General features: G+C 35.6%; 2 protein-coding genes across 3 annotated transcripts; both read right to left on the minus strand.

Annotated features, from left to right (window-relative positions):
• Positions 1-53: 53 nt before the first annotated feature.
• LOC104100325 (uncharacterized) lies at positions 54-4,301 on the minus strand. Its single transcript, XM_009607541.2, has 4 exons — positions 4,031-4,301; positions 3,046-3,274; positions 1,306-1,458; positions 54-759 (listed from the first exon to the last, which is right to left on the minus strand). The coding sequence occupies exons 1-4, from the start codon at positions 4,241-4,243 to the stop codon at positions 86-88; spliced, it is 1,269 nt and encodes a 422-aa protein (XP_009605836.1). The 5' UTR covers positions 4,244-4,301; the 3' UTR covers positions 54-85.
• A 19,829-nt stretch (positions 4,302-24,130) lies between these two features.
• LOC104088088 (succinate-semialdehyde dehydrogenase, mitochondrial) lies at positions 24,131-27,253 on the minus strand. Of its 2 annotated transcripts, none has more exons than XM_009592709.4 (2): positions 27,053-27,253; positions 24,131-25,772 (listed from the first exon to the last, which is right to left on the minus strand). In XM_009592709.4, the coding sequence occupies exons 1-2, from the start codon at positions 27,228-27,230 to the stop codon at positions 24,277-24,279; spliced, it is 1,674 nt and encodes a 557-aa protein (XP_009591004.1). In that variant the 5' UTR covers positions 27,231-27,253; the 3' UTR covers positions 24,131-24,276. The 2 variants fall into 2 exon arrangements, with proteins under 2 accessions (XP_009591004.1, XP_009591005.1); XM_009592710.4 differs by having other exon boundaries at positions 24,131-25,906; positions 27,053-27,192.
• Between the last annotated feature and the right edge of the window lie 505 nt (positions 27,254-27,758).

Below are 27,758 nucleotides of genomic sequence, written 5' to 3' on the forward strand. Positions count from 1 at the left end.
ATATAGGTAGACGCTTTTTCGCTTATTTAGCTTGTTTTCATTGCAACTTTATATTTGAAGAGAAGGCAAAACACTTTAATTCATATTAATTAACCAAAGTAAAACCTCGTTTCAGATACTGCAAACAAGAAAATGGCAAGTCAAGAATATTCTCAACTACTAGGGATTTAGACATGATAGTCTTCATAACCATATCCCTACTAGATTTCCCTAAACCTCTACACACAACAAGAGATGTATTACATACCCAAGGCACAGAAACTACATAAGCCAGACCATTATAGGAACTCTTACTCCCTAACAAAACCTCTTTATATGCTCTGCACACTTTAGAAATATACTTCCCCATTGGCAAAAGGTGAGCACCGGCTGGACTGAAATCAGCATCCCTGAAGTCTACATCTGAGTGAAGGTTTACGACAATAGTTCCATGCTCGGGGTGAAGTTGGTCTGCTAGTGCGTTGAGGAATGGAGAGCGTGTATTCCACAGCTCATGAGGAAAGATATCTTCCCCGTCATATGCATCGATGAAAACAAGATCATAGAGATTTTTGTTCTCAAGGAGAAACTTCTCAGCATCTGATTCATGTAAGTGAAGCCTCTCATGAATGCCTCTCCATTGCACTTCTTCCATAGGATTAGGAGTTGAGTATGCACGGCTACCAGATGGGGTCATCACAGAGTAAGATGGGAACCCCATTGCTTGGACTGAAGCTGAGATAACCACAGGGTCGATTTCAGCTATGTGCACTTCAGCACCTGATACATTGCAGTGGTTATTTCCATAACAAATAGTAGGGCAAATATTAGTACGTTAAAACAAGCAGAAGCTAGTTTAGGAACAAGTGCCAAGTCTCACAAATTAGAGGGCAAAGTTTCCCCATACCATTGCAAGACATTGAAGTCCTAAGAAGCAAACATGAGAATAGGACTTAAAAGCAGAGAACACCATAATTTCTCTTCTAGTTAATTTGATATTCATATCTTCTCTCCAAGAAAATGTCGGACAGAAGTACTATGGCTATTATATTTGATAAAATTCGTAAATACATCTAGGTGGCAAGAAAGGAACACTCTAGATCTCTGGCCGCATTATCTCATGTCAGATTATCTGCCTATTACTTGCCTTAAAGATGAGATTTTACGTCAAAAAGAGAAAAGAAATCTATGTATCTTTAATATCAGATCCAGTAATGAGAAGGATTAGATAATGGTTTGCTTTTCGTACTTTGTCAAATGGCAAGGATGCTCAAATTCAGAGACTTAAAGTGCAGCATAGGCAGGAAAAAAGCATTCAGCCCGAACCTTGGATTTTACTCGCCAAAAACAATGGTATGCTTCCTCCACCATGCCCAATGCATAAAATTTTCATCGGTTTTCTCCCACAAACTGCACTTTCAAGATTGTATTTACAAGATGCAATGGTAGCCAACCCAGCAGAGACCATGCTCTTCACATCTGTAGAAGAGATGATACGAAAAGATGCAATGTTAAAAGTGTGAAATCATGAGTATCATTGAGGAGAACTGGAAAAGTACAATACATTGAGTAAGTTTTATACAAGATAAAGCATACTGAACCTATTGAAACCTCCACAACCAACCAGCGCTAGTACAGGAAGTAAAGGGATCTGAAGTAAGAAAAGCTCCTGACATTCTTTATCGTATTAGTTTTAGTTTCAATATCACTACCATCTTTACAGCTTATTTTACCAAAATCTGATATTGCAAGGCAGAAAGTTATAGCAGCAAAAAACTCATACTTATTTGGTCTTCCAATCCCTTAATTTGCCAATAGTGTCCAATCTAAAAGTTTCAAAAAAATTACTTTCACAAATCTTAGGCTAATGTCAGGCACAAAGTGTCAAATGCAGAAACTTCACCACGGAAAGCAGTCAATCTTCTGTTAGCGCCAAATACTTTGAATACTCTGTCGATACGCTATTTACTCTAAGTTATGTCTAAAAAAATCTTGTAAAACCAACTACACTGGACTTTCAACATCCATAATCTCTGTATCCAATCACCATATCTTTTTCTCATGAAAATCACAACATTTTTAAGAGAATGCTTTGTAAAATTATTACGTGCATCAATGCTAACAGAATAGATGAGACCTGAGACTATAAAAGTGAATTCGGCATGATGTACATTTTTTAGGTTTAGTGCACAATAGCATGAGAAGAACCATTAATAGTCTAGAGGTACTTTTTTTCCTCATTTGTGGCAAACTCAAATTTAATATGTTACTTGCACATGAACTGAAACCATTGTGTAATTTTATGCTACATTCTTCTATCGCAAAACCAAATGCAAGTTAAAAGACAAATGAAGCTATTATGGAGATTGAGGAACATGGAGAAGCTAAAAATTGAGCTGGTTCTATATTTCGGTGAAAACTAAGTAACTCAACAATTAGTGGACTGGTAAATAATACTTCTTTCACCTCCAATATTGTTAATTATCACAGAGTAAACTCTACCTTTGAATGACAAGTCAGTCAGCAATAATATCAATAAATAGTTGCCTTATAGTGAAGGTTCTTTACTTTCATCTTTCTTCAGTGCTACGATAAACAAAAGTTGCACAAGAAGAGAGAGACCATGAAAAGGACTAGGTGTAGGAAAGAATAAAGGTAGCTCTACAATGAGTAACTTGTATATTCCCCTTAATAAATAATTCTCAATGCCCCTTTTCATAGTAAAGCAGCAATTTATACTCGATAATGAAGACCGACCAACTCAAGAACCAAATGAAAAACTAATAACAAAACTAACATACTTTGGAGGAATCAACCAGATATTGAAAAGAACAGGGCAAGAATAGTACCATTTTCTACTATTTGAGCATTGCTTATCTGTCTTGCTATGTAGGAAATAACGACACTAAAAGCTTACTACCACAAACAGAGAAAGACCAAAGCATCCATGAAAATACTCTACTTGTGAAAATAATCCTAGAGAAGTCATACGTTCTATTTACATGATCATACTATTGTGAAGGAGTCAAGGAGCTGCACGCTAGAAAATAATATTGTGATATTTACATGGAACAGCGAGACACTCCGCCTGCTGCATCAAGTATATACAACCAGGATCTGATTCCCTGTAAGAAGCCATTACTTTAACTGTGCTTTGGCGAGTGTCGTCATTAAAATGAAGATTACGCCATTGGTAACCAAGAATCCTGAAATTCCCTTCGTGTTCACACCCGGGATATATCTTTTCGTACCTTTGCTGAAACCAATTCTCTGTTCTGGCCCAGTAACGATTTTCCTATCACAAAAAAAACTATCAACACTAGCCCCATTATCCCATCACTATAAGAAAGAGTGGAAATATCACATCCAATAACAAAAACAACAACAACAACATCTCAATTAGCAAATTAGTTGGGATCAGCTATATGATTCCTTAATATCCCCATTTCCCTCCATGTCAACTCAATCCATTCCCATAATTTGCATTTCCAAAGAATTTAGGAGTTTTTTTTTATATTGGAGAATATCTTATTTTCAGTTTCTATATAATTAGCCCGCTCCTCTACCCCTCTTCACTAAAGTACCACATAGCTGGGAATGGGATTCAAACTCGTGAGGTGCGCTTACAACACATCCCGCATTTTACTACCTATACTGTTGAACCAAAACCTGGATATTATAAATTAGGAGTTCTCAAAAGCTACAAACTAGCATAATGAACAAAGTCTTTTATTACTCATCTGTCCCAATTTATGTGACACACTTTCTTTTTTAATCTGTCCAAAAACAAATTACACATTTCTATGTTTAGAATCAATTTTAGTTATAAACTTCCCATTTTACCTTAATGAGATTATTTATAGTCACACAAATGCATATATCTTATTTTATATCACAAGTTTCAAAAATCTTACTTTCTTAAACTTTCAAACAAGGTAACATAATATAACACGGAGATAGTATAAATTTTCTAAAACTATATAATGAATAAAGGCATCCGCATACTCAATAATTTAAGACAAATTAGGAGTTGACGAGAAAAAAACTCAACTGGTCTAGAAGAAGGGTAAGCTACGACAGAAACGACGCCGTTTCCTTTGTCGGAATTTGATCGGAAAAACGTGTGGCCGTCGGAGGAGGACGAGGGGCCCCACCATTCGGAAGAATAAGACCAGTCGCCTTCATCTTCTATACTTTGTCGAATTGCCGTTGATAAGCGCCTTAGCTGCTGCCATGCCAAATTCCGTTTGCGTAAATTCAACATTTCCAAAACCCCTCTCTAAACCCCTCGACGGATATTTCGGGTTTTTTAAACATACATTTAGCTTTAAATCTAACTAATAACACTTTATATATGTCACATGTGTACTATTATTATTATTATTATTATTATTATTTTAGTTAATTAATACTATATATTTTTACTTCAATTCTATTTGCAACAACTTTTTTTTAGTATAGAAAATAAAACGTAATCACAAACAACGTATGAGAAAAAATTATTTTATTGATAATTAATGTGAGTACAATTTTGTTATCACTTAATTGTTATTTTTCTTCGAATTGTTCTAGGTGATTTGAGGGCTTGAATACTATTTCTTGAACGTAGGATGTGTAGATCTCCTATTGATGTATTTGATCTCCAAAAAAGTCGGGTAGATCACGAGGAACAATTTTCGTTGATCTTTTCTTCGTGTTTCTTCGATTGAGGCAAAAGTGGCGTATCTCTCGAGGGAAGGATTTGTGAGGATTTTCTTGAAGCATTTGATTGTTAAGAAGCACCCGAGAAAGATATTATTTTTGATATTTTTGTGCATATTCCAAGTTTATGAAATTTTCAAAATTCTTTCAAAAGGCAATATGTGACCCTTTTTTGTACAGCGAGCTAGGGTTTAAGGTGGGGTAACCTCAAAACAACCCATCTCGAGCTTGAACAAACATAGATGAACATAGGGTTTTTTCACTTTTAGCTAGCGTCAGAAACTAATTATATTCGGTAGCCGAAAAAGTGTATAAAATTTATATAATTTTTTATACAATATACAAAGTATATATATACAAAAACTATACATTTTTGCGCCTATTATTTTGAGAGCGGTTATACAGTGTTATTTTCCTATGAACCATAATAAAAATTGCGCAGGGTAGCCACTATTTAAAGTGGTATTTACTTTATATGAAAATTAGCCATTAGTCTATTAAAATTAATATGAAAAGATGGTGTTACCCCTTCTTCTCTCTCTTCCTTCCCAAAAGAGTAGTTCATATTCATGCGGCTCAAAATAGCCTTGCAACTGAAGGTTACATTCTGAAAAGCCAAAAAAATATCATGGGGCAAAATAAACTAATTAAGAGACCCAAGTTCAATAAGCATTATCTTAACCAAAACCAAAAACGAAATTCCGAAGGTTCATATCAGATTAAAATTTGTTTTGTGATTAAGAACACCTTCACCCAAATTCCAATATCTACATAAGTTAGATTCAACAATCATTCATCATCACTTGTATCAGAATCGTGCAGCCACACTTGGTCCTGAAGTTAGAGTTGGAAGTTCAAAAATTAAGGACAGGTAGTCTTTAAGTCAGAGTTACAAGCACAAAAATTAAGGACAGGTAGTCCTGAACTTAAAGTTCCAAGTTAAAAAAATAAGGACATGTAGTCCTGAACTTAGAGTTACAAGTTCAAAAGTTAAGGACAGATAGTCCTAAACTTAGAGTTACAAGCTCAAAAACTAAGGACATGTAGTCCTTAACTTAGACTTATAAACTCATAAATTAAGGACAGCTAGTCTTGAACTTACAGTAACAAGCTCATAAATAAGGACACTTTGTCCTGAACTTAGAGTTGGAAGTTCAAAAATCAAGGACACTTGGTCCTTAACTTAGAGTTACAAGCACAAAAATTAAGGACATGTAGTCCTTAACTTAGAGTTACAAGTACAGAAATTAAGGACAGGTAGTCCTGAACTTAGAGTTCCAAGTTAAAAAAATAAGGACATGTAGTCCTGAACTTAGAGTTACAAGTTCAAAAGTTAAGGGCAGGTAGTCTTAAACTTAGAGTTACAAGCTCAAAAACTAAGGACAGGTAGTCCTTAACTTAGACTTACAAACTCATAAATTAAGGACAACTAGTCCTGAACTTACAGTAACAAGCTTATAAATTAAGGACACTTTGTCCTGAACTTAGAGTTGGAAGTTCAAAAATTAAGGACACTTGGTCCTTAATTTAGAGTTACAAGCACAGAAATTAAGGACATGTAGTCCTGAACTTCGAGTTCCAAGTTCAAAAGTTAAGGACACGTAGTCCTGAACTTAGAGTTACAAGTTCAAAAGTTAAGGACACTTGGTCCTGAACTTTTATGAGCAGAAGGGTATTTTCATCCAGGCGGGTAAAATTTTTTAAAATAGTGGCTATAGACTAAAGACATTTTAAACAGTGGCTTAAAAGTAAATACATGTCTTATTAGTGGCTAACTGTGCACTTCCCCCTATCGTACCCAACTTAATGGTCTAGCCCAATTGTACTACGAATCTATTTTGATGTCTACAAATTCATTATGTAGCTATAGGGGTGGCAAACAGGCGGGTTGGGTCGAAAATGAGTAATAAATTATCCGATCGATCCATATTTAATACGGATATAAAAGTAGATTAACCGATGGATAATATGAATATCCATATTATCCATGACTTCTTGAATATGATCACTTTTGGGAGAATTTCTAATCTCCCAAACTTGAGGAACCCCTAATTTGAGGCTTTACAAATGAAAAAGTTAAACAAATTGATTATCCATTTTCTAAATGGATAATATGGTTCTCATAGACTTGTTTTTAAAAAGATCATTATTCAACCCATTTTTTAGTAGATAATATGAATGAATAACTATTTTTTAAACCATCTTGCCATCACTATGTGTCTATAACAATAACTATTATTAAGCTTCAATCTCAAGATAGTTGAAATCAGTTGTATATATCCTTAATATCATAAATGTTTTGTTTAGACCATAGAATTTTAGCACTCGCTACTTAAGGATTATCTCACACTTGCAACTCTCTAATATACTCTAGTGGTATATCTCTAATATACTAAGTCTTCTAGTTGGCATCACCTCAACTTTCATTGTTTTCTATCTTTTGCTTGATGCTTAGATATAATATTATATATTAATATAATTTGGTATAAATATCAAGTAAAGGAGAAAGGTCAATTAAGAATTTGACTCAATATATTCCTTAAATGAGTATCTTAAACCTTTTTTCTTATTTATCAATGGAATAAGAACTCATCTGTCGTGTTTTGGTTAGGAAGTCTTTAGGATTTGAACTTGTAGTGTTGTACTTCAAATGTCTAACATAAGAGTAAAAAGAACTTATCTTTGCACTAGTGAGCTGCAAAACAGTACTCGAAAAAAAGAACTAACAATAGGAATTTTACACATCTTAGGGGATCAACCAGCTATGAAAAGAACAAGGCAACAATAGTAAAATTCATAACTGTTTTATTTCGTGTGTGTGCCTCGTCTGTCTTTTATAGGTAGGAAATACAGAAACCAAAAATGCATGTCATCCCCAAACTAAGACTGACGCCATGGCATCCCTTATTAATCAGACTATTTCTTGAACGTAGGATGTGTTGAGGTTTTTTATTTAAGATGAAATAGTCTTAAAATGAGGGTGAATGGGAAATGGAGGGAAAAATAAAATTTTTTGAGTAAAATTTTAAGTTTTCCCCTCTTGACAATGAGACATTGTCCCATATTGAAAGAGGAAAAGATTTTTGGTGGGTATATATATAATTGCTCTTCTTGTAGCTCTTAAAGAGTTAAGAAGAAAGCAAGCCTCGTGCCGTCGTCGTCGCTCGGCTTCGGCTTCGGCTTCGGCTTCAGATTTTTGGACCAAATTTATTTGTTAATAGTAAATATTAACGTAAGATTATCCGCATTTGTAACGGATATGTTCCAATCCGTGTATTGACCACCAGCTGCAATAGCAGCCGCCTAATGCTCTTTCCACCATGGCCAAGTGCTTGCTCCACAAACAAGCTAGTACATGCTCCACAATGGAGGGTGGAGGGTCGTTCATCTTCAAAGCTGACTGCTATAAATATGTGCAGCAGCTGTTGAAGAAAGACACACAACACCAAACTGAAAACGCTCAACTTTGGCTATACATTGCACTCCTTCCTCTCAGCATTTTCATACGATTTTCTGAGTTTCTACTCCTTTGTTCTGCATTGTTTTAACTTCAAACAAAGCAACTGTAAGTGTGATTTGCTACCGAACTTTGTGTTCGCTGAAACACTGGGGTTTGAAGTACCACTACACGAGTGTGTGATTCGTTCTATCCTGGGAGGAAATAATCCATAACCTTGGGTACTAGGAGAGGATTAAATTCCTTAAGGAAACACTGTGAATTCAGTGGGCTCGAATTAATTACTGTTTCATTACGATAACTTATATTTTTCAGAATTATTATTTACAAATACAGCAATATTGGCGGGACTAACAGGATGTACAGACCTCCTATTGATATATTTGATCTCCAAGAAAGTCGGGTAGATCACGAGGAACAACTTTCGTTGATCTTGCCTTCGTGTTTCTTCGATTGAGGCAAAAGTGGCGTATCTCTCGAGGGAAGGATTTGTGAGGATCTTCTTGAAGCATTTGATTGTTAAGAAGCACCCGAGAAAGATATTATTTTTGATATTTTTGTGCATATTCCAAGTTCATGAAATTTTCAAAATTCTTTCAAAGGACAAATGTGACCCTTTTTTGTAGAACGAGCTAGGGTTTAAGGTGGGGTAGCCCCAAAACAACCCATCTTGGGCTTGAACAAACATAGATGAACATATGGGTTTTTTTTCACTTTTAGCTAGCGTCAGAACTATTTACATTCGGTAGCCGAAAAAGTGTATAAAATTTATATAATTTTTTATATAATATACAAAATTGTTATGAAAATATTATGTTGTGGATGTACATTCATTACTCCGCTATAGAAGATTATCCATTTAGTACTCTGTTGAAGTTTATCTACAAGCAGCTGATGCGGGCAGGTTGCAAGCAGCTCAATGAAATGATTTGCAGCAACTAATGCGGGCAGGTTGCAAGCAACTCAATGTAAAGATAGGACCGAAAACCGTTGATTGTGTTTTCATAGGATATGCGACAAATAGAAAAGCGTATCGATTTCTGGTTCATAAATCAGAAAATCCCGATATTCATAATAATACGGTTATAGAATCAGATAATGCTGAGCTCTTTGAAAATATATATCCGTATAAAAAGGAATGTGAGTCATTTGGTGAAGGATCTAAATGACCTCGGGAAGAAACAAAAGAAAGTACATGTAATCAGGAGGATCCAAGACGTAGTAAACGTCAAAGAACGTCTACTTCATTTGGACCAGATTTTGTGACTTTCTTATTGGAGAATGAGCCTCAAACAGTTAAAGAAGCTATGACTTCTTTGAAATCATTATTTTGGAAAGAGGCAGTCAATAGTGAAATAGAATCCATATTGAACAACCATATATGGGAATTGGTTGATCTTCCTCCTGGAAATAAACCTTTGGGTTCTAAATGGATTTTTAAGAGAAAAATCAAAAATGATGGCACTATTGATAAATTCAAGGCAAGACTCGTAGTCAAAGGGTATAGACAACGAGAAGGTCTAGACTACTTTGATACATACTCTCCAGTTACAAGAATTATGTCCATACAGATGTTAGTAGCATTAGCTGCAATGTATGGTCTTGAAATTCATCAAATGGATGTTAAGACGGCCTTCTTAAATAGAGAGTTGGAGGAAGAAATTTACATGGAATAACCTGAAGGGTTTGTGGTTCCACGTAAAGAAAAGAAGGTATGTAGACTTGTTAAGTCTCTTTACGGACTAAAACAAGCACCCAAACAATGGCATGCGAAATTTGACCAAACAATGTTGTCAAATGGTTTTAAGATAAATGAATGTGATAAATGTGTATACATTAAAAATATTCCAAATCACATAGTCATTGTTTGCCTATATGTGGATGATATGCTGATAATGAGTAATGACATTGCCAACATAAATGCTACTAAGTGTATGCTCAATAGCAAGTTTGATATGAAAGACTTGGGAGTTGCTGATTTAATTCTGGGAATTAAGATCCATAAGACTCCTCAAGGTCTGGCATTGTCACAATCTCATTATATTAAGACAGTACTTGAAAAATTCAAGCACTTGAGCTTTAAAGTTGCAAAGACTCCAATTGACGTGAATCTTGCATTAGTAAAGAATAAAGGCCAAAGCATATCACAATTGGATTATGCTCGTGTGTTGGGATGCTTAATGTATATCATGAATTGTACACGACCAGATATAGCTTGTGCTATAAGTAAACTGAGTCGATATACGAGCAATCAGGCCAATCTCATTGGATGGCAATGAAACGAGTTTTGGGATATTTAGAACATACCCAGAACTTTGACTTGCACTACAGTAAATTCCCTGCGGTGATTGAGGGATACTGTGATGCACATTGGATCACCGGTTCAACTGATTCTAAGTCCACGAGTGGATATGTATTCACTATTGGTGGAGGAGCGGTATCTTGGAAGTCGTCCAAACAAACATGTATTGCCCGCTCTACAATGGAGGCTGAATTCATAGCCTTAGATAAAGCCGGTGAAGAAGCTGAATGGCTCCGGAATTTCTTGGAAGACATTCCATTTTGGCCCAAACCGTTGGCACCAATATGCATACATTGTGATAGTCAAGCGGCAATTGGAAGGGCTGGGAGCGTTATGTATAACGGTAAATCTCGTCATATACGACGAAGACATAAAACCGTTAGGCAATTACTCTCTAGAGGAATTATCACGATTGACTATGTAAAGTCAAGTGATAATGTGTCGGATCTACTTACAAAAGGCCTAACTAGAGAGGTAGTTGAGAAATCATCAAGGGAAATAGGGCTATGGCCGAGAACAAGTCATTGTGGCGGTAACTCTACCTAGAAGACTGGAGATCCCAAGATCTAGGTTCAAGGAGATCAAACAAAGTCATTAATGACGGTTCAACATTGACAAATAAAATTTTAGTCCGTTCTCGTGATGAGACAATGTTCAGTACCAAGGATAAAGCATTAAGGCTTTTTAATGATTTCTAAATTTGATACGGGGTATATCAAATAGTGTATCTACAGGATGACACGTTTAGGAATCACCTATGTAAGTGTGAAGTGTTAGCCGCTTCAAGGAGAACTTTGTAAGGCCAGTTCTCTACGCACTTATGAAACCAGGCGGTGTTCATGGCTGAAACGAACACAACAATGAGAACCAAAGACGGTTAAGGGTTGATTGTGTGACTTATGGTTGTCTAGGTATACACCAAAGATCGACGGTTCAAAGATATCAAATCTACCGATTGACCGAGTATATCCAACATAAGTTCACTACGGAAAGTTCAAAGGGAAACCTATTTATCCAGATGCGATTAATCATTGCTTGCAAATCACACAGTTTTTCCATGCATACTTCTGTGATATATCCATTCCCCATTCATATGGGGGATTGTTGAGATTTTTTATTTAAGATGAAATAGTCTTAAAATGAGGGTGAATGGGAAATTGAGGGAAAAATAAAATTTTTTGAGTAAAATTTTAAGTTCCCCCCTCTTGACAAGAGACATTGTCCCATATTGGAAGAGGAAAAGATTTTTGGTGGGTATATATATAATTGCTCTTTTTGTAGCTCTTAAAGAGTTAAGAAGAAAGCAAGCCTCGCGCCGTCGTCGTCGTCGCTAGCTCGGCTCGGCTTCGGCTTTGGCTTCGGATTCGGATTTGGATTTGGATTTGGTCAAATGATCGATTGATTGATTAATTTTTTGGACCAAATTTATTTGTTAATAGTAAATATTAATGTAAGATTATCCGCATTTGCAACGGATATGTTCCAATCCGTGTATTGACCACCAGCTGCAATAGCAGCCGCCTAATGCTCTTCCCGCCATGGCCAAGTGCTTGCTCCACAAACAAGCTAGTGCATGCTCCACAATGGAGGGTGTAGGGTCGTTCATCTTCAAAGCTGACTGCTATAAATATGTGCAGCAGCTGTTGAAGAAAGACACACAACACCAAACTGAAAACGCTCAACTTTGGCTATACATTGCACTCCTTCCTCTCAGCATTTCCATACGATTTTCTGATTTTCTACTCCTTTGTTCTGCATTGTTTTAACTTCAAACAAAGCAACTGTAAGTGTGATTTGCTACCGAACTTTGTGTTCGCTGAAACACTGGGGTTTGAAGTACCGCTACACGAGTGTGTGATTCGTTCTATCCTGGGAGGAAATAATCCATAACCTTGGGTACTAGGAGGGGATTAAATTCCTTAAGGAAACACTGTGAATTCAGTGGGCTCGAATTAATTACTATTTCATTACGATAACTTATATTTCCCAGAATTATTATTTACAAATACAGCAATATTAGCGGGACTAACAGGATGTGCAGACCTCCTATTGATATATTTGATCTCCAAGAAAGTCGGGTAGATCACGAGGAACAACTTTCGTTGATCTTGCCTTCGTGTTTCTTCAATTGAGGCAAAAGTGGCGTATCTCTCGAGGGAAGGATTTGTGAGGATCTTCTTGAAGCATTTGATTGTTAAGAAGCACCCGAGAAAGATATTGTTTTTGATATTTTTGTGCATATTCCAAGTTTATGAAATTTTCAAAATTCTTTCAAAGGACAAATGTGACCCTTTTTTGTAGAACGAGCTAGGGTTTAAGGTGGGGTAGCCCCCAAACAACCCATCTTGGGCTTGAACAAACATAGATGAACATATGGTTTTTTTTCACTTTTAGCTAGCGTCAGAACTATTTACATTCGGTAGCCGAAAAAGTGTATAAAATTTATATAATTTTTTATATAATATACAAAATTGTTATGAAAATATTATGTTGTGGATGTACATTCATTACTCCGCTATAGATAATCTTCCTGAAGAAGATTATCTATTTAGTACTCTGTTGAAATTTATCTACAAGCAGCTGATGCGGGCAGGTTGCAAGCAACTCAATGAAATGATTTGCAGCAGCTTCTTATTAAACAGGTAGGTTGCAACCAGCTCATGCAAACAACTTACAAGCAGCTCATGCAGTCAGGTTGCAAGCAACTCAATGAAATGATTTGCAGCAGCTTCTTATTAAACAGGTAGGTTGCAAGCATCTCATGCAGACAGCTTACAAACAGCTAAAGAAAAGCCTTGCAGCTGCTTCCTGAAAAGCCTCGCAGATGTTTCCTTTCTTCTATAAATAGAGGAGTTTTCAGTTCATTATGAACATAACTTTGAAAGTTGAATAAAATATCAATATCCCTCTATACTTGTCTTCAATTTATTTTTTTTATAGTCTTTTATTTTATAACACGTTATCAGTACGAGACTCTGCCATTTTAAGCACTTGCATCGAATTTAATTTCTATTTCAGTGTTCATCTCCGATGTAAGGTGACACTCTTATGTCCGTGGTCAGATCTTGTTCATTCTGAGCATCATAAGGCAGATTATATCCTTGAGGTGGTGAATTTTTCTTCTTGGTAGTAGTGATGTAGATATCGCTTACATATGGAGTGGCCAAATTTGCGTAATTTAATTTGAGCCTTTTGCTTATATTTTAATATCTTTATCATCGCTTGCTTGGTTATATGTTACGTATACAGTAACTATTTTGGTATTTGTTTTCATCCTTATTATCTTAATAAATGATTATAAAGTGGATAACATTATTAGATCCACTTAAACTCCAGCAGAGTTTGCAAGAAATATACAACCACTAAAAGTGGTTATATTTCGTATATCTCATTGTAACTAAATTTTGTTAACCACCAGAAGTGATATATGCCTATGACCACCAGAAGTAATAATTTAGGCTTTCTATGGTTACAATTAAAGATAAGTTAGAGAAATATTCTCTATATTATATGCACGCTTCGATTTGCTCCTGAAGTAGTAAATATTTTAAAAGAGGTTGAAGCATCATAATTTGATGTGATTAATGCGCGTTTAGATAATTATGTTCGATTTTCTGAAGGATGAGAATTTTTGATAAATATTAATCTATTCCATGAAGTGAATATGATAATATTAATAAAGTCGTAAATATGAACGCGCTCTTATTGTAAATATATTACAATTCACCTCTAGAAGAGTTAATATGATTGAAAGAATATATACCCAATGTTTCGTATTTTAAATTTGCTCCTGAAGAAGTAACACAATTGAAATTTCCTTCTGAAGTAGGAAAATATTTTGAAGCAGTATCTTTATGTGCTTAAACAAAATAATGAGCTATTCAAAGTTATTTTTGAAGCACATTTTCATTCCCTGGAGTGAATGAAGAAATACCACAACTCACCTCCTGAAGAGGTAGAATAATAGAGGATATAAATATTATTTTTGTAGTATAAAGATCATTGCCACACGTACTTGTTGTACGTAAAACATCTTGGATAATTTTATTAAATATCATTCTAAGGAAAAAACATTCTTGTAGAATGCTTTCTACTACAACCACATTAATATATTATGGTTAGTTATTGAGTTCCCCGAAGGAAATAACAACTCGTGTATCTTTCCTTAAAAGATGCAATGACTATGTGGTTGCCGTATTAATATAAAATATTCAGATGTTAATGATATTTCTCCTTGAAGGAGATATTTGTCACAAAGTTAGTGGTAGAAATATTAAAATTCTTAATTTTCGTCATTTATAAATTTAGAATTAGCTTTATATTGTTCATTTAATTATGATTTTCTCTCATGACACCAGAAGTGTCTGAGCAATATTTGATAGTACAACAAAAGCTCCTGAAGAGCTAACTGTTTGTCTAGAAGACACATGACACAAGTAGTGTCTCAATAATATTTGATTGTGGACAATAAATGGAAGGCTCCCGAAGAGCTTATTTGTCATTATTGTGGTCAAAATATATGTTATGATAAATCGAAGTTTACTAATACATATGACTATCATACTAAGACTACAAATGATTGAAAGATTGAAAATCTTCATGTTCCCACAATCATATGGGGTAATAATGTATGTGAGAAGATATCTGCCTTATTCTTCAAATTTGTACTAAGTCATATATCACAATATACCAGAACTTTATTAATGCAAAAGCAGTCACACTAAATCAGAAATTTACTGATACAAAGGTAGCCACAGTAAATCAGAAGTTTACTGATGCAAAGTGTCACGCCCCAAACCTGGGGAGGCGTGGCTGGCACCCGGTGCCGTGCTGGTCCGAGCGAACCACTCTGTAACTCATGATCGTTCGACCAAAACTAGAACATACATAGGTCGAGTTGGCTGAACTCATTCCTTTTGTAACTATCATGGGCCAACATGGCCACGACTCATAATGTACAAGCGTCAGTGGGAAAACACTGTATCACAGAAATATTTTTTTTTCCTTAAAACATAAATACATATGGGCCGTCAAGGCCTCTGACATACTATACAAAATGAACCTCTGTCTACAAAGCCTCTAAGATTATTTGACATCAAATAGGATAGGGTATCGGCGTACCCATAAGTCTGTAGAAAAACTCTGACACGATGACTCATAGACTCGGCTGCACTCTGAATGAGGTAGAGTCTTACTGATCCTTCGCTGAATGCCAACTTGGTCTACTATGAGGGCTCGTCAAACTGATTCTACCCGTCTATCAGGACCTGCAGTACGACATGCAGCGTCCACAAATAAAATGGACGTCAGTACGAATAATGTACTGAGTATGTAAGGCAGGAAAGCATAAATAAGAACAGTAATGTAACCAGGGATAGAGATATACAACCTGTGACATCTGGGTACCTCTGAGGACTACTGACGTGAGATACATGATACATACATATATATATACATAAACTTTTAAAACATACGCCTTTATGGGCATTACCATCATCATATCGTACCCGGCCGTAATAGCCTCGGTAAAACGTACCCGGCCATCATAGGGCTCGGTAGAATCGTACCCGGTCACGTGGAGCTCGGTAAAACCCAACTGATCAGTGGTTGCATAATAGGTGCCGTACCCGGCCGACTATAGCGCGGCTCGGTATAGTACCCTGCCAACTATAGCACAGCTCGGTAGAGTAAAATAGATACATATATATATATGATGCAAGCTGGACTCATTGGAATCACATTTTGAACCTTTCGGAGTGACGTAAGGTCGGTATCCTTCGTACACGTTATTAGGATTAACTCTTCATCAAGAATCTTATAAGAATCAGAAACTACCAACAACATTTATAATATAAGAATAAAAGAAGTAACATCAATATCAATCATTTCATAAGAAGGACAGCAATGTAAGTACTGCTAGCTTCTAAGAGTAGAGTATCTTTGGGAGCTCGTTCATTACATTATGTATAATCGGAGTCGTGCAAAAGAATGAAGGGGATAGCCTCACATACCTGGAGTAGGGAAAAATTCGAATAATATTTTTAGAAAATGTTGTACCGTACTCCTTTAGAATCGCAAAATTTACGTTACTAACAATTCTCGTTGGATTTCTTTTGATTGCAAGAATTCACGTCTTTGTTGAAAACTTGAAGAATGGTTAACGTTCTGTAGTGCTTATTCATGGCTATTGTTTCTAATTGTAAGAATGGCATATATTCAGATTGTAGGAATGGTTAATGTCCAAATGAACCAAACTTGTATGTCTTTACCTTACACGTTAAAGTCTTGTTACCCTAGGTAGCCACCTAAGCCAATTTGACCCTTAGTCATTTTGTTTGGTTAGCCCCTTGCTGCCACGTTGTTATTTCTTTTTGGGAGGTTAGTCTTATCTCATAATTTATTAATTAAATAGGTAACGTTTCGTTACCCGATAATTAACCAATCACCCGTATAATTAAGAATTATCTCAAATTACTTAAAATGCTACTCTTTTTTAATACACTTTATACATCATACTATCACGTTCATAGGGTAGCTTGTATGGTACTAGTCCATAAATATTAGGTATTATAACTCGGACCGTATTTTATCCCAAATAACAATTTCGGTGATACTCAATTTCTTTGATTCGTTAATCTTCTGACCTTTATAACACTTACTTATCACTTGTTACAAATAGCATAAATGCTTATGGTCTCAAAATAATCTCATATAAAGAGTACAAATTTTCGTACGCTTAATTCTTAAAATGGCAAAAAGATAACCTTCTTTTCTTGTGAGAAAATAATTTCTATCTTTACAATAAAGAAAATCTCATAAACTTTCTCATATTATGTATATAATTGAAAGTAGTAATATTAATAACTATAATAAATCATATTATTATTATTTTTCAAACTATTTTACAAAAATATTCCACTCAAAATACCATATCAAATGTATATATATATCGGTATCAAGGATGTTAAACTTACGGGGTGTAACATCCTTCCCCCCTTTAGAACATTCGTCCTCGAATGTTAACTCTTAGAGATTTTTAAACTTTTCACTACGGTCTCCTTTGTAAACTAAACTAAAACCATAACTATATCTGAAGTCTTGACTATTCACAACCTTTTTGTAGTTGAGTAGCTCGAACCTTCTTCACCTCTACTTTACCTTATTTACCCTTCAATCTCGCATCGTATCTTCTGTTTCTTTCATAACCTCCCTTCAACATAGGTGGAAATTACGCCTTAAAGCTCTACTGTAATGCTTGCACCTCTAGTGCATACAAAACCTGGCGTAAACTTCATACTGACTTCTTACGGCTCGGATCTATGGCACGAACTAGAAACAAAAGAAGGGTAACATTTCCTAAATGCCCTATAGCCTCTCAATTATAAATGTGGCGCGCAACACACCCATAAGTGAGATTCTACTAGGCACGACTTTGTAGACTTCCTAGGAAATGACCGGCTCTGATACCACTTTGTCACGCCCCAAACCTGGGGAGGCGTGGTTGGCACCCGGTGCCGTGCTGGTCCGAGCGAACCACTCTGTAACTCATGATCGTTCGACCAAAACAAGAACATACATAGGTCGAGTTGGCTGAACTCATTCCTTTTGTAACTATCATGGGCCAACATGGCCACGACTCATAATGTACAAGCGTAAGTGGGAAAACACTGTATCACAAAAATATTTTTTTTCCTTAAAACATAAATACATATGGGCCGTCAAGGCCTCTGACATACTATACAAAATGAACCTCTGTCTACAAAGCCTCTAAGATTATTTGACATCAAATAGGATAGGGTATCGGCGTACCCATAAGTCTGTAGAAAAACTCTGACACGATGACTCATAGACTCGGCTGCACTCTGAATGAGGTGGAGTCTTACTGATCCTTCGCTGAATGCCAACTTGGTCTACTATGAGGGCTCGTCAAACTGATTCTACCCGTCTATCAGGACCTGCAGTACGACATGCAGCGTCCACAAATAAAATGGACGTCAGTACGAATAATGTACTGAGTATGTAAGGCAGGAAAGCATAAGTAAGAACAGTAATGTAACCAGGGATAGAGAATATACAACCTGTGACATCTGGGTACCTCTGAGGACTACTGACATGAGATATATGATACATACATATATATATACATAAACTTTTAAAACATACGCCTTTATGGGCATTACCATCATCATATCGTACCTGGCCGTAATAGGCTCGGTAAAACGTACCCGGCCATCATAGGACTCGGTAGAATCGTACCCGGCCACGTGGAGCTCGGTAAAACCCAAATGATCAGTGGTTGCATAATAGGTGCCGTACCTGGCCGACTATAGCGCGGCTCGGTATAGTAAAATAGATACATATATATGATGCATGCTGGACTCATTGGAATCACATTTTGAACCTTTCGGAGTGACGTAAGGTCAGTATCCTTCGTACACGTTATTAGGATTAACTCTTCATCAAGAATCTTATAAGAATCAGAAACTACCAACAACATTGATAATATAAGAATAAAAGAAGTAACATCAATATCAATCGTTTCATAAGAAGGGCAGCAATGTAAGTACTGCTAACTTCTAAGAGTAGAGTATCTTTGGGAGCTCGTTCATTACATTATGTATAATCGGAGTCGTGCAAAAGAATGAAGGGGATAGCCTCACATACCTGAAGTAGGGAAAAATTCGAATGATATTTTTAGAAAATGTTGCACCGTACTCCTTTAGAATCGCAAAATTTACGTTGCTAACAATTCTCGTTGGATTTCTTTTGATTGCAAGAATTCACGTCTTTGTTGAAAACTTGAAGAATGGTTAACGTTCTGTAGTGCTTATTCATGGCTATTGTTTCTAATTGTAAGAATGGCATATATTCAGATTGTAGGAATGGTTAATGTCCAAATGAACCAAACTTGTATGTCTTTACTTTACACGTTAAAGTCTTGTTACCCTATGTAGCCACCTAAGCCAATTTGACCCTTAGTCATTTTGTTTGGTTAGCCCCTTGCTGCCACGTTGTTATTTCTTTTTGGGAGGTTAGTCTTATCTCATAATTTATTAATTAAATAGGTAACGTTTCGTTACCCGATAATTAACCAATCACCCGCATAATTAAAAATTATCTCAAATTACTTAAAATGCTACTTCTTTTTAATACACTTTATACATCATACTATCACGTTCATAGGGTAGCTTGTATGGTACTAGTCCATAAATATTAGGTATTATAACTCGGACCGTATTTTATCCCAAATAATAATTTCGGTGATACTCAATTTCTTTGATTCGTTAATCTTCTGACCTTTATAACACTTACTTATCACTTGTTACAAATAGCATAAATGCTTATGGTCTCAAAATAATCTCATATAAAGAGTACAAATTTTCGTACGCTTAATTCTTAAAATGGCAAAAAGATAATCTTCTTTTCTTGTGAGAAAATAATTTCTATCTTTACAATAAAGAAAATCTCATAAACTTTCTCATATTATGTATATAATTGAAAGTAGTAATATTAATAACTATAATATATCATATTATTTTTTTTTCAAACTATTTTACAAAAATATTTCACTCAAAATACCATATCAAATGTATATATATATATCGGTATCAAGGATGTTAAACTTACGGGGTGTAACACAAAGTTTATGTCATAGTAAACCAGAAGTTTACTTCGAGATAGCACATGCCATGATAAACTTGAAGTTTTCATTTGCCATTTTTAAATGAGTTATTTGAGAATTCAGATAAGCATATACTGAAGAACTAGAAGATTCTTCAAGAATTCTCCTGTGTTGCTTGTTCTCATAATAACTTGATTATACCAGCTAAAGTTGAGACTAAAATCCCCGAATTCCGGAATATATAAAAGGTGAATATGGGCCCATTCACCTATCATGCGAACCACTTATAGATGCATATATAAGATGGTTACATGTATGTTTATTGTCAACCTGCAGTTTGGCATTTGAAATTGTCTTTCTCAATTAAGAGCATAATTTTCAGATTATGAAATCAAGATAGTTCATCTTGATGATGCTGGTTTATATCCAAGCTATCTTAGCATTGAATACCTCCTATTAATGGCTAAACTATTGTTTATGAGAATAAAGCCTCATGTGTTGGTCTAAGATTTTCTAAATTGCATACAGCAACACTTGTATGCATCAGACCAACAAAATATGATAAGTCCTCCCCTCACAATTGGTTTAGGATCAAAAAACCAAATATTTTTACAATCTAATAACTTTTGATGTATGGTATATGATTAATTTCTCTACCACAATGCACAAAGATATGTTTCCCAAAGAAGATTGGGGATATGAGTTAGTTTTTCTAACATTTGGGGGATGGAATAAAATAGCTAGAAAATATGCTATATGAATCGAATTATCATTAATATGATCCTCGCTTAGAAGATAATTCAAGTCAAATTCCAGAAGCATTTGCTGATCCAAAATTAAATATCATATTTCAGCTGCAATTGCTCATATTAAAATTAAAGTCCCTGAAGGATAGAGTTTATTGTACGCATGAAGCGTGGTAGACCAATCGGTTCCAAAGGTAACAATCCTTGAAAAGAATAGGAGCAAATGATCATAATAAGGAGAAAATAAGCTCTGGAAGATCCCATGACATAACATTTCATGAAACTCCAGAAGAAGTTCAGGTACCTGAAAATAAAGAAAGTGATGAGATCTCAACAAGTTATGTCGCTTGCGAACTGATACGAAATGACCGTCGACGATATATTTGATACAATATAGTGCACAATATTATAAAAGATTGTGAGGATCGGACATGTAGTCCAGACACCTGAAGATGTCATGCCATTTTAATATAAGTCATAACCTATATGACTCATTTGATTAATTCTATATGAAGATCCCTGAAGGATTTAAAATGCCTGAAGCAAATTCAAAATCTCGGAAAATATATTCAATCATATTACAAAGATATTTGTGCGGTTTAAAGAAATCTGGGCGCATGTGGTATAATCGCCTTAGTGAATATTTGTTGAAAGAAGGTTACATAAATGATGTTATGTGTCTATGTATTTTTATAAAGAAAATGGCATCAGAATTTGTTATACTTGTTGTTTATGTTGATGACATAAATCTTGTTGGAACTCCAGAAGAGCTCCAAAAGGCAATTGAATATCTTAAGAAAGAATTTGAGATGAAAGATCTTGGAAAGACAAAAATTTGTCTTGGTCTGCAAATTTAACATTTAGCAGACGAGATCTTTATCCATCAATCTGCCTATACATAAAGGGTCTTAAAACGCTTTTACATAGACAAAGCGCACCCATTGAGTACACCAATGATTGTTCGATCACATGAAGTGAATAAGGACCCGTTCCGACCTCCAGAAGAGGATGAGGAACTCCTTGGTCCTGAAATACCCTATCTCAGTGCAATTGGTGCACTTATGTATCTTGCTAATGCTACAAGGCGTGACATAGCATTTTCTGTTAATTTACTAGCAAGGTATAGCTCTTCTCCTACACAGAGATATTGGAATGGGATTAAGCATATATTGCGATATTTAAAGGGAACTCTTGATATGGGTTTATTTTATGCTAACAAAAGTAGTGCACATCTTGTTGGTTATGCGGATGCAAGTTATTTATCTGATCCCCATAAAGCTCGATCTCAAACCGAGTACGTGTTTACATGTGAAGGTACTATCATATCATGGCGCTCCACAAAGCAATCTATTGTTGCTACTTCTTCAAATCATGCTGAGATAATAGTTATTCATGAAGCAAGTAGGGAATGCATATGATTGAGATCAGCGGTTCATTTCATTCAAGAAAAATATAGTTTGGAATGTGATAAAAGATCCACAATTTTATACGAAGACAATGCTGCATGCATATCCCAATGAGAGGGAGGATTTATAAAAGGAGATAGAACAAAGCACATTTCACCAAAATTATTCTACACACATGATCTTCAGAAAAATAGTGACATTGATGTGCAACAAATCCGTTCAAATGACAATCCGACAGATTTGTTCACTAAGTCTTTGCCAACTTCAATTTTTGAGAAGATGGTATACAAGATCGGAATGCGGAGACTCAAATATTTGAAGCAAGATTTTCATCAGGGGGAGTGAGATACGCATTGTACTCTTTTTTCCTTACTAAAGTTTTTCCCATGGGGTTTTTCTTGTAAGGAATGAGGCATCTAAAAATGCGTATTACTAAATATGTGTACTCTTTTTCCTTCACTAGGTTTTTTCCCACTGGGTTTTTCCTAGTAAGGTTTTAACGAGACACATTATCTTTTAAAGAACATCCAAGGGGGAGTGTTATGAAAATATTATATTGTTGATGTCCATTCATTACTCCACTATATATAATTTTTCTAAAGAAGATTATCCATTTAGTACTCTGTTGAAGTTTATCTCATGCAGACAACTTACAAACAACTAAAGAAAAGCCTTGCAGCTGTTTCCTGAAAAGCCTCGCAGCTGCTTCCTTTCTTCTATAAATAGAGGAGTTTTCAGTTCATTATGAACATAACTTTGAAAGTTGAATAAAATATCAATCTCCCCCTATACTTGTCTTCGGTTTATTTCTTTTATAGTCTTTATTTTATAACAAAAATATATATATACAAAAAATATACATTTTTGCGGTTATTATTTTGAGAGCGGTTATACAATGTTATTTTTCCATGAACCATACGTACCCAACTTAATGGTCTAGCCCAATTGTACTACGAGTCTATTTTGATGTCTACAAATTCATTATGTGGCTATAGGGGTGGCAAACAGGCGGGTCGGGTCGAAAACGAGTAATGCAAAAACAGATAAATTATCCGATCGACCCATATTTAATACGGATAAAAAATGGATTAACCGAAGTATAATATGAATATCCATATTATCCATGACTTCTTGAATATGATCACTTTTGGGAGAATTTCTAGTCTTCCAAACTTGAGGAACCCCTAATTTGAGGCTTTACAAATGAAAAAGTTAAACACATTGGTTATCTATTTTCTAAATGGATAATATGGTTCTCATCGACCTGTTTTTATCCAACCCATTTTTAGTGAATAATATGGTGAATAACTATTTTTTTTAACCATCTTGCCACCACTATGTGGCTATAACAATAACTATTATTAAGCTTCAATCTCAAGATAGTTGAAATCAGTTGTATATATCCTTAATATCATAAATGTTTTGTTTAGACCATAAAATTTTAGCACTCGCTACTTAAGGATTATATCACACTAGGAACTCTCTAATATACTCTAGTGGTATATCTCTAATGTACTCAGTCTTCTAGTTGGCATCACCTCAACTTCCATTGTTTTCTATCTTTTGCTTGATGCTTAGATATAATATTATATATTAATATAATTTGGTATAAATATCAAGTAAAGGAGAAAGGTTAATTAAGAATTTGACTCAATAGATTCCTTAAATGAGTATCTTAAACCTTTTTTCTTATTTACATGCTTAACAATGGAATAAGAACTCATCTGTCGAGTTTTGGTTAGGAAGTCTTTAGAATTTGAACTTGTAGTGTTGTACTTCAAATGTCTAACATAAGAGTAAAAAGAACTTTATCTTTGCACTAGTGAGCAGCAAAACAGTACTCGAAAAAAAGAACTAACAAAAGGAATTTTACACATCTAAGGGGATCAACCAGCTATGAAAAGAACAAGGCAACAATAGTAAAATTCATAACTGTTTTATTTCGAGTGTGTGCCTCGTCTGTCTTTTATAGGTAGGAAATACAGAAACCAAAAATGCATGTCATCCCCAAACTAAGACTGACGCCATGGCATCCCTTATTAATCAGAATTTACATTAGCAATTTAGCTCATACTTCCCAAGCACACATATTTCATCTCCAAATATTCATCCAACCCGTATTTAGAACCTTCACGGCCAAGACCTGATTGTTTCACGCCCCCAAATGGAGCAACCTCAGTTGAAACTAGTCCTTCATTAACTCCAACGATTCCATATTCAAGAGCCTCAGTGACACGCCAAGCTCGTTGAATATTTGTCGAGAATATATAAGCAGCTAAACCTGCATTGGTGTCATTAGCCATATGGATTGCTTCTTCCTCTGTTTTGAACTTCAAAAGAGGGGCGACAGGCCCAAATACTTCCTCCCTCGACAAGAGCATCTCACTATTAACTCCAGTTACGACTGTAGGCTCATAAAAGGTCATGCCAAGGCTATGTCTCTTCCCCCCAACGAGGACTTTGGCCCCCTTTGAAGTAGCGTCTTCTACAAAAGATTCAACCTTCTTTACTGCTGCTTCATTAATTAGAGGGCCCTGCTCCACACCTTCACTGAAACCATCTCCAACTTTCATGCTTTGGACAGCTTTTGCAAAAGCATTTGTGAATTTTTCATATATCCCTTCTTGCACAAGTATTCTATTGGCGCATACACATGTTTGTCCAGTGTTACGGAACTTTGTTGCCAGAGCTCCTTTCAAAGCTACTTCAATGTCTGCATCATCAAAGATGATGCAAGGTGCATTACCTCCTAGCTCAAGAGATACCTTCTTAACAGTGGCAGCAGCACCTGCCATTAACTTTTTCCCAACCAAGGTCGAACCTGTGAAGGTAAGTTTTCTTACTTGTGGACTCGCAAGCAGTGCATCTCCAATATCAGATGCATTTCCCATAACAACATTGACCACGCCCGGTGGTATTCCAGCTTGAAGGGAGAGTTCAGCTGCTGCTAAAGCAGTCAAGGGCGTGAGTTCAGAAGGTTTAATCACCACTGTACAACCACAAGCAAGAGCAGGGCCGACCTTTCGGGTAATCATAGCCAAGGGAAAATTCCAAGGTGTAATTGCGCCAACAACACCAACTGGTTGCTTTAAAACAAATAACCGCCTATCTGCTAATGGTGATGGAATGATGTCACCATATATACGTTTAGCCTCTTCAGCGGAGAACTCAATAAAACCAGCCCCATAACTAACTTCACCAATGGCCTCTTTTAGAGGCTTCCCTTGCTCTAGTGTCATAAGTTGTCCAAGTTCTTCTTTGTGAGCCATTATCAAATCATACCACTTCCTTAAACATTTGCTCCTTTCAGCAGCAGTAAGTTTGCTCCAAGAACTAAATGCATCATAGGCAGAAGAAATCGCATCGTTCGTCTCCTTCCCACCCATGCATGCCACATCTGTTATTACCTCCCCTGTTGCAGGGTTGTAAACCTTTATAGTCTTCCCATCATATGAATCAACCCATTTCCCTCCAATAAGAGCCTGACTCCGCAACAATCCAGAGCTTTTCAGCTTAGCAGCAACATTTTGGGCTTCCGTCGTCATCAGACGCACGGGACCTGAAAGTGAGGAACGATATAACATTGCACCAGCAGAAAGTGCCATTCTCATACGCCCACGAATCATTTGCATCAGCACACCAAAATTCCAATTTCAAGTATCCAATGCTTACTCCGATTCGTACGTTACTTTCCTGAAGAAAAAAAAAGTAAAGATGTGGAACAATAATCAGACATAACAATGTAGTTCTTTTAGGGGAAAAAAGCAAAAAAAGAAAGAAAGAAAGAAAGAAAAAGAATTACATTTTATGTCTGATTATTGTTGCACGCGTTTACTTGTTTTTCTTCAGAAAAGTTACGTACTACTCAGTACTCGGAGAATGTAATTCAATAAGATTATTAAAACAACGTGCAATTACGCATGGAAGGAATAAACTAAGAAAATCAAACGGGCACCACTCGGAAAGTGGAAAAAAAGAGAGAGACAAAGATGAGATGAAAGAGGAGTGCAATGCCTCTAAGTTTATGTTGCAATGCGCTTTCCTAAAGTTTAACAAATTTAGAAAATTCATCTCACTTCTATGCTTTTCTCTTACAAAAACAATGAAATAAGCCAACAAGAGAGAGACTAATGAGGTTGTAAATTCACCACCTGCTGTAGGTTCCATTTAAAATATCTATCATGCACAAATCCAGCTCCCTACCCAATCAGTAAAACAAAAGAATACAGCGATCACATCTAATTCCCCAAGCAATCCAGTATCAAAGGTATATCATCTCATGGACAACAATTAATTATCGAGTTCATTTCACGCACGGCCACTGAAGTTTACTCATTTGTGTCATTAAAATCACAAAATAACTTTTTAAATCATTAAAAATAACTGAACTATATGTTAGTTTCTCAGAAAATACATCTGACAGGAAAGTCAAATTTCCAGCACCAGGTAAAGAATTAGCCCGTAAATTACTTAAGCTGAATTTCGAAATTAGAAGTTAGATACACTACTAATTCTCCTGCGAGTTGATCAGTCAAGTTATCAAACAACCATTCCCCCACCTCACACAGAAAGTCCACTTTCACAACACTGAAGATCCGCTTTATTCCACCTTTTCAAAAAGACATAATAATGTTCAGCAATATTCCCATATAAATACACAGGGAAAGGCATAATCAGACCACTTTTTCAAAGAATTAAATTACAACACCTACTTGAAAAAAAATGTAAATCAAACAAGTACCATAAATCAATCTCAGCGGCAGAGAAGCAAATGAAAATCACAATAAAGTAATAAGAGAACAACAGACAGAGGGAACATCGAAGGTATAGCAAACTGACCTTTTTTGTTGTGAATTGGGAGATCTAACACAGAAGAAAGACAAGGGAAGAGAGAGGACGGCGCCCGCTGTGGTTTAGTAATAGGAAACGGGTGTGTCACTGTTCTTATCTTTGCAATAGAAAATACATTTGACAGATCGAATAACACCAACCACCTGCACAACAAACGAACGACCATTATTACTTTCCAATTTACGTGGCACGTTTAATTCGATACTATATTTAAAAAAGAAATGAAAAGATTTGAAACTTGTGTTAGATTAAGTTTTTTCGATATAAAAATATTACTAAGCGTAAAATAAAAATTCTTAAATTTAATTATTTTTAAATATAAAAATATAATATTTTGTTTGAACAAACTAAGAAAAAAATATATCTACCATCAATGAGCAGAGGTGGCAAAATTGGCCGGCCAAGTCAAATTTTGGAGGGGCTTATAGCCATTCTTAGGGATGTTATTTAAAAATTAGCCAGTAGTAATTTTGTCCTAAAATTTTAACTTCAGGACAATTCAGGATATTTTTGTCCTGAAAATTTAAATTGAAAAACTTAAATTCAGGATGCATTGGCCAATTCCAAAATAGTAACCTTTTAAAGTGGCTAACTGGTGTCATTTCTACAATTTTGGAGGGTAAAACGGATCACATAAAAGACTATTTTGGTCAAACAGGCTTATAAGTCGGTCAAACTAACTTATAAGTATATT

This window comes from Nicotiana tomentosiformis, chromosome 9, assembly GCF_000390325.3.
Source record: "Nicotiana tomentosiformis chromosome 9, ASM39032v3, whole genome shotgun sequence".
Classification (NCBI taxonomy): Eukaryota; Viridiplantae; Streptophyta; class Magnoliopsida; order Solanales; family Solanaceae; genus Nicotiana; species Nicotiana tomentosiformis.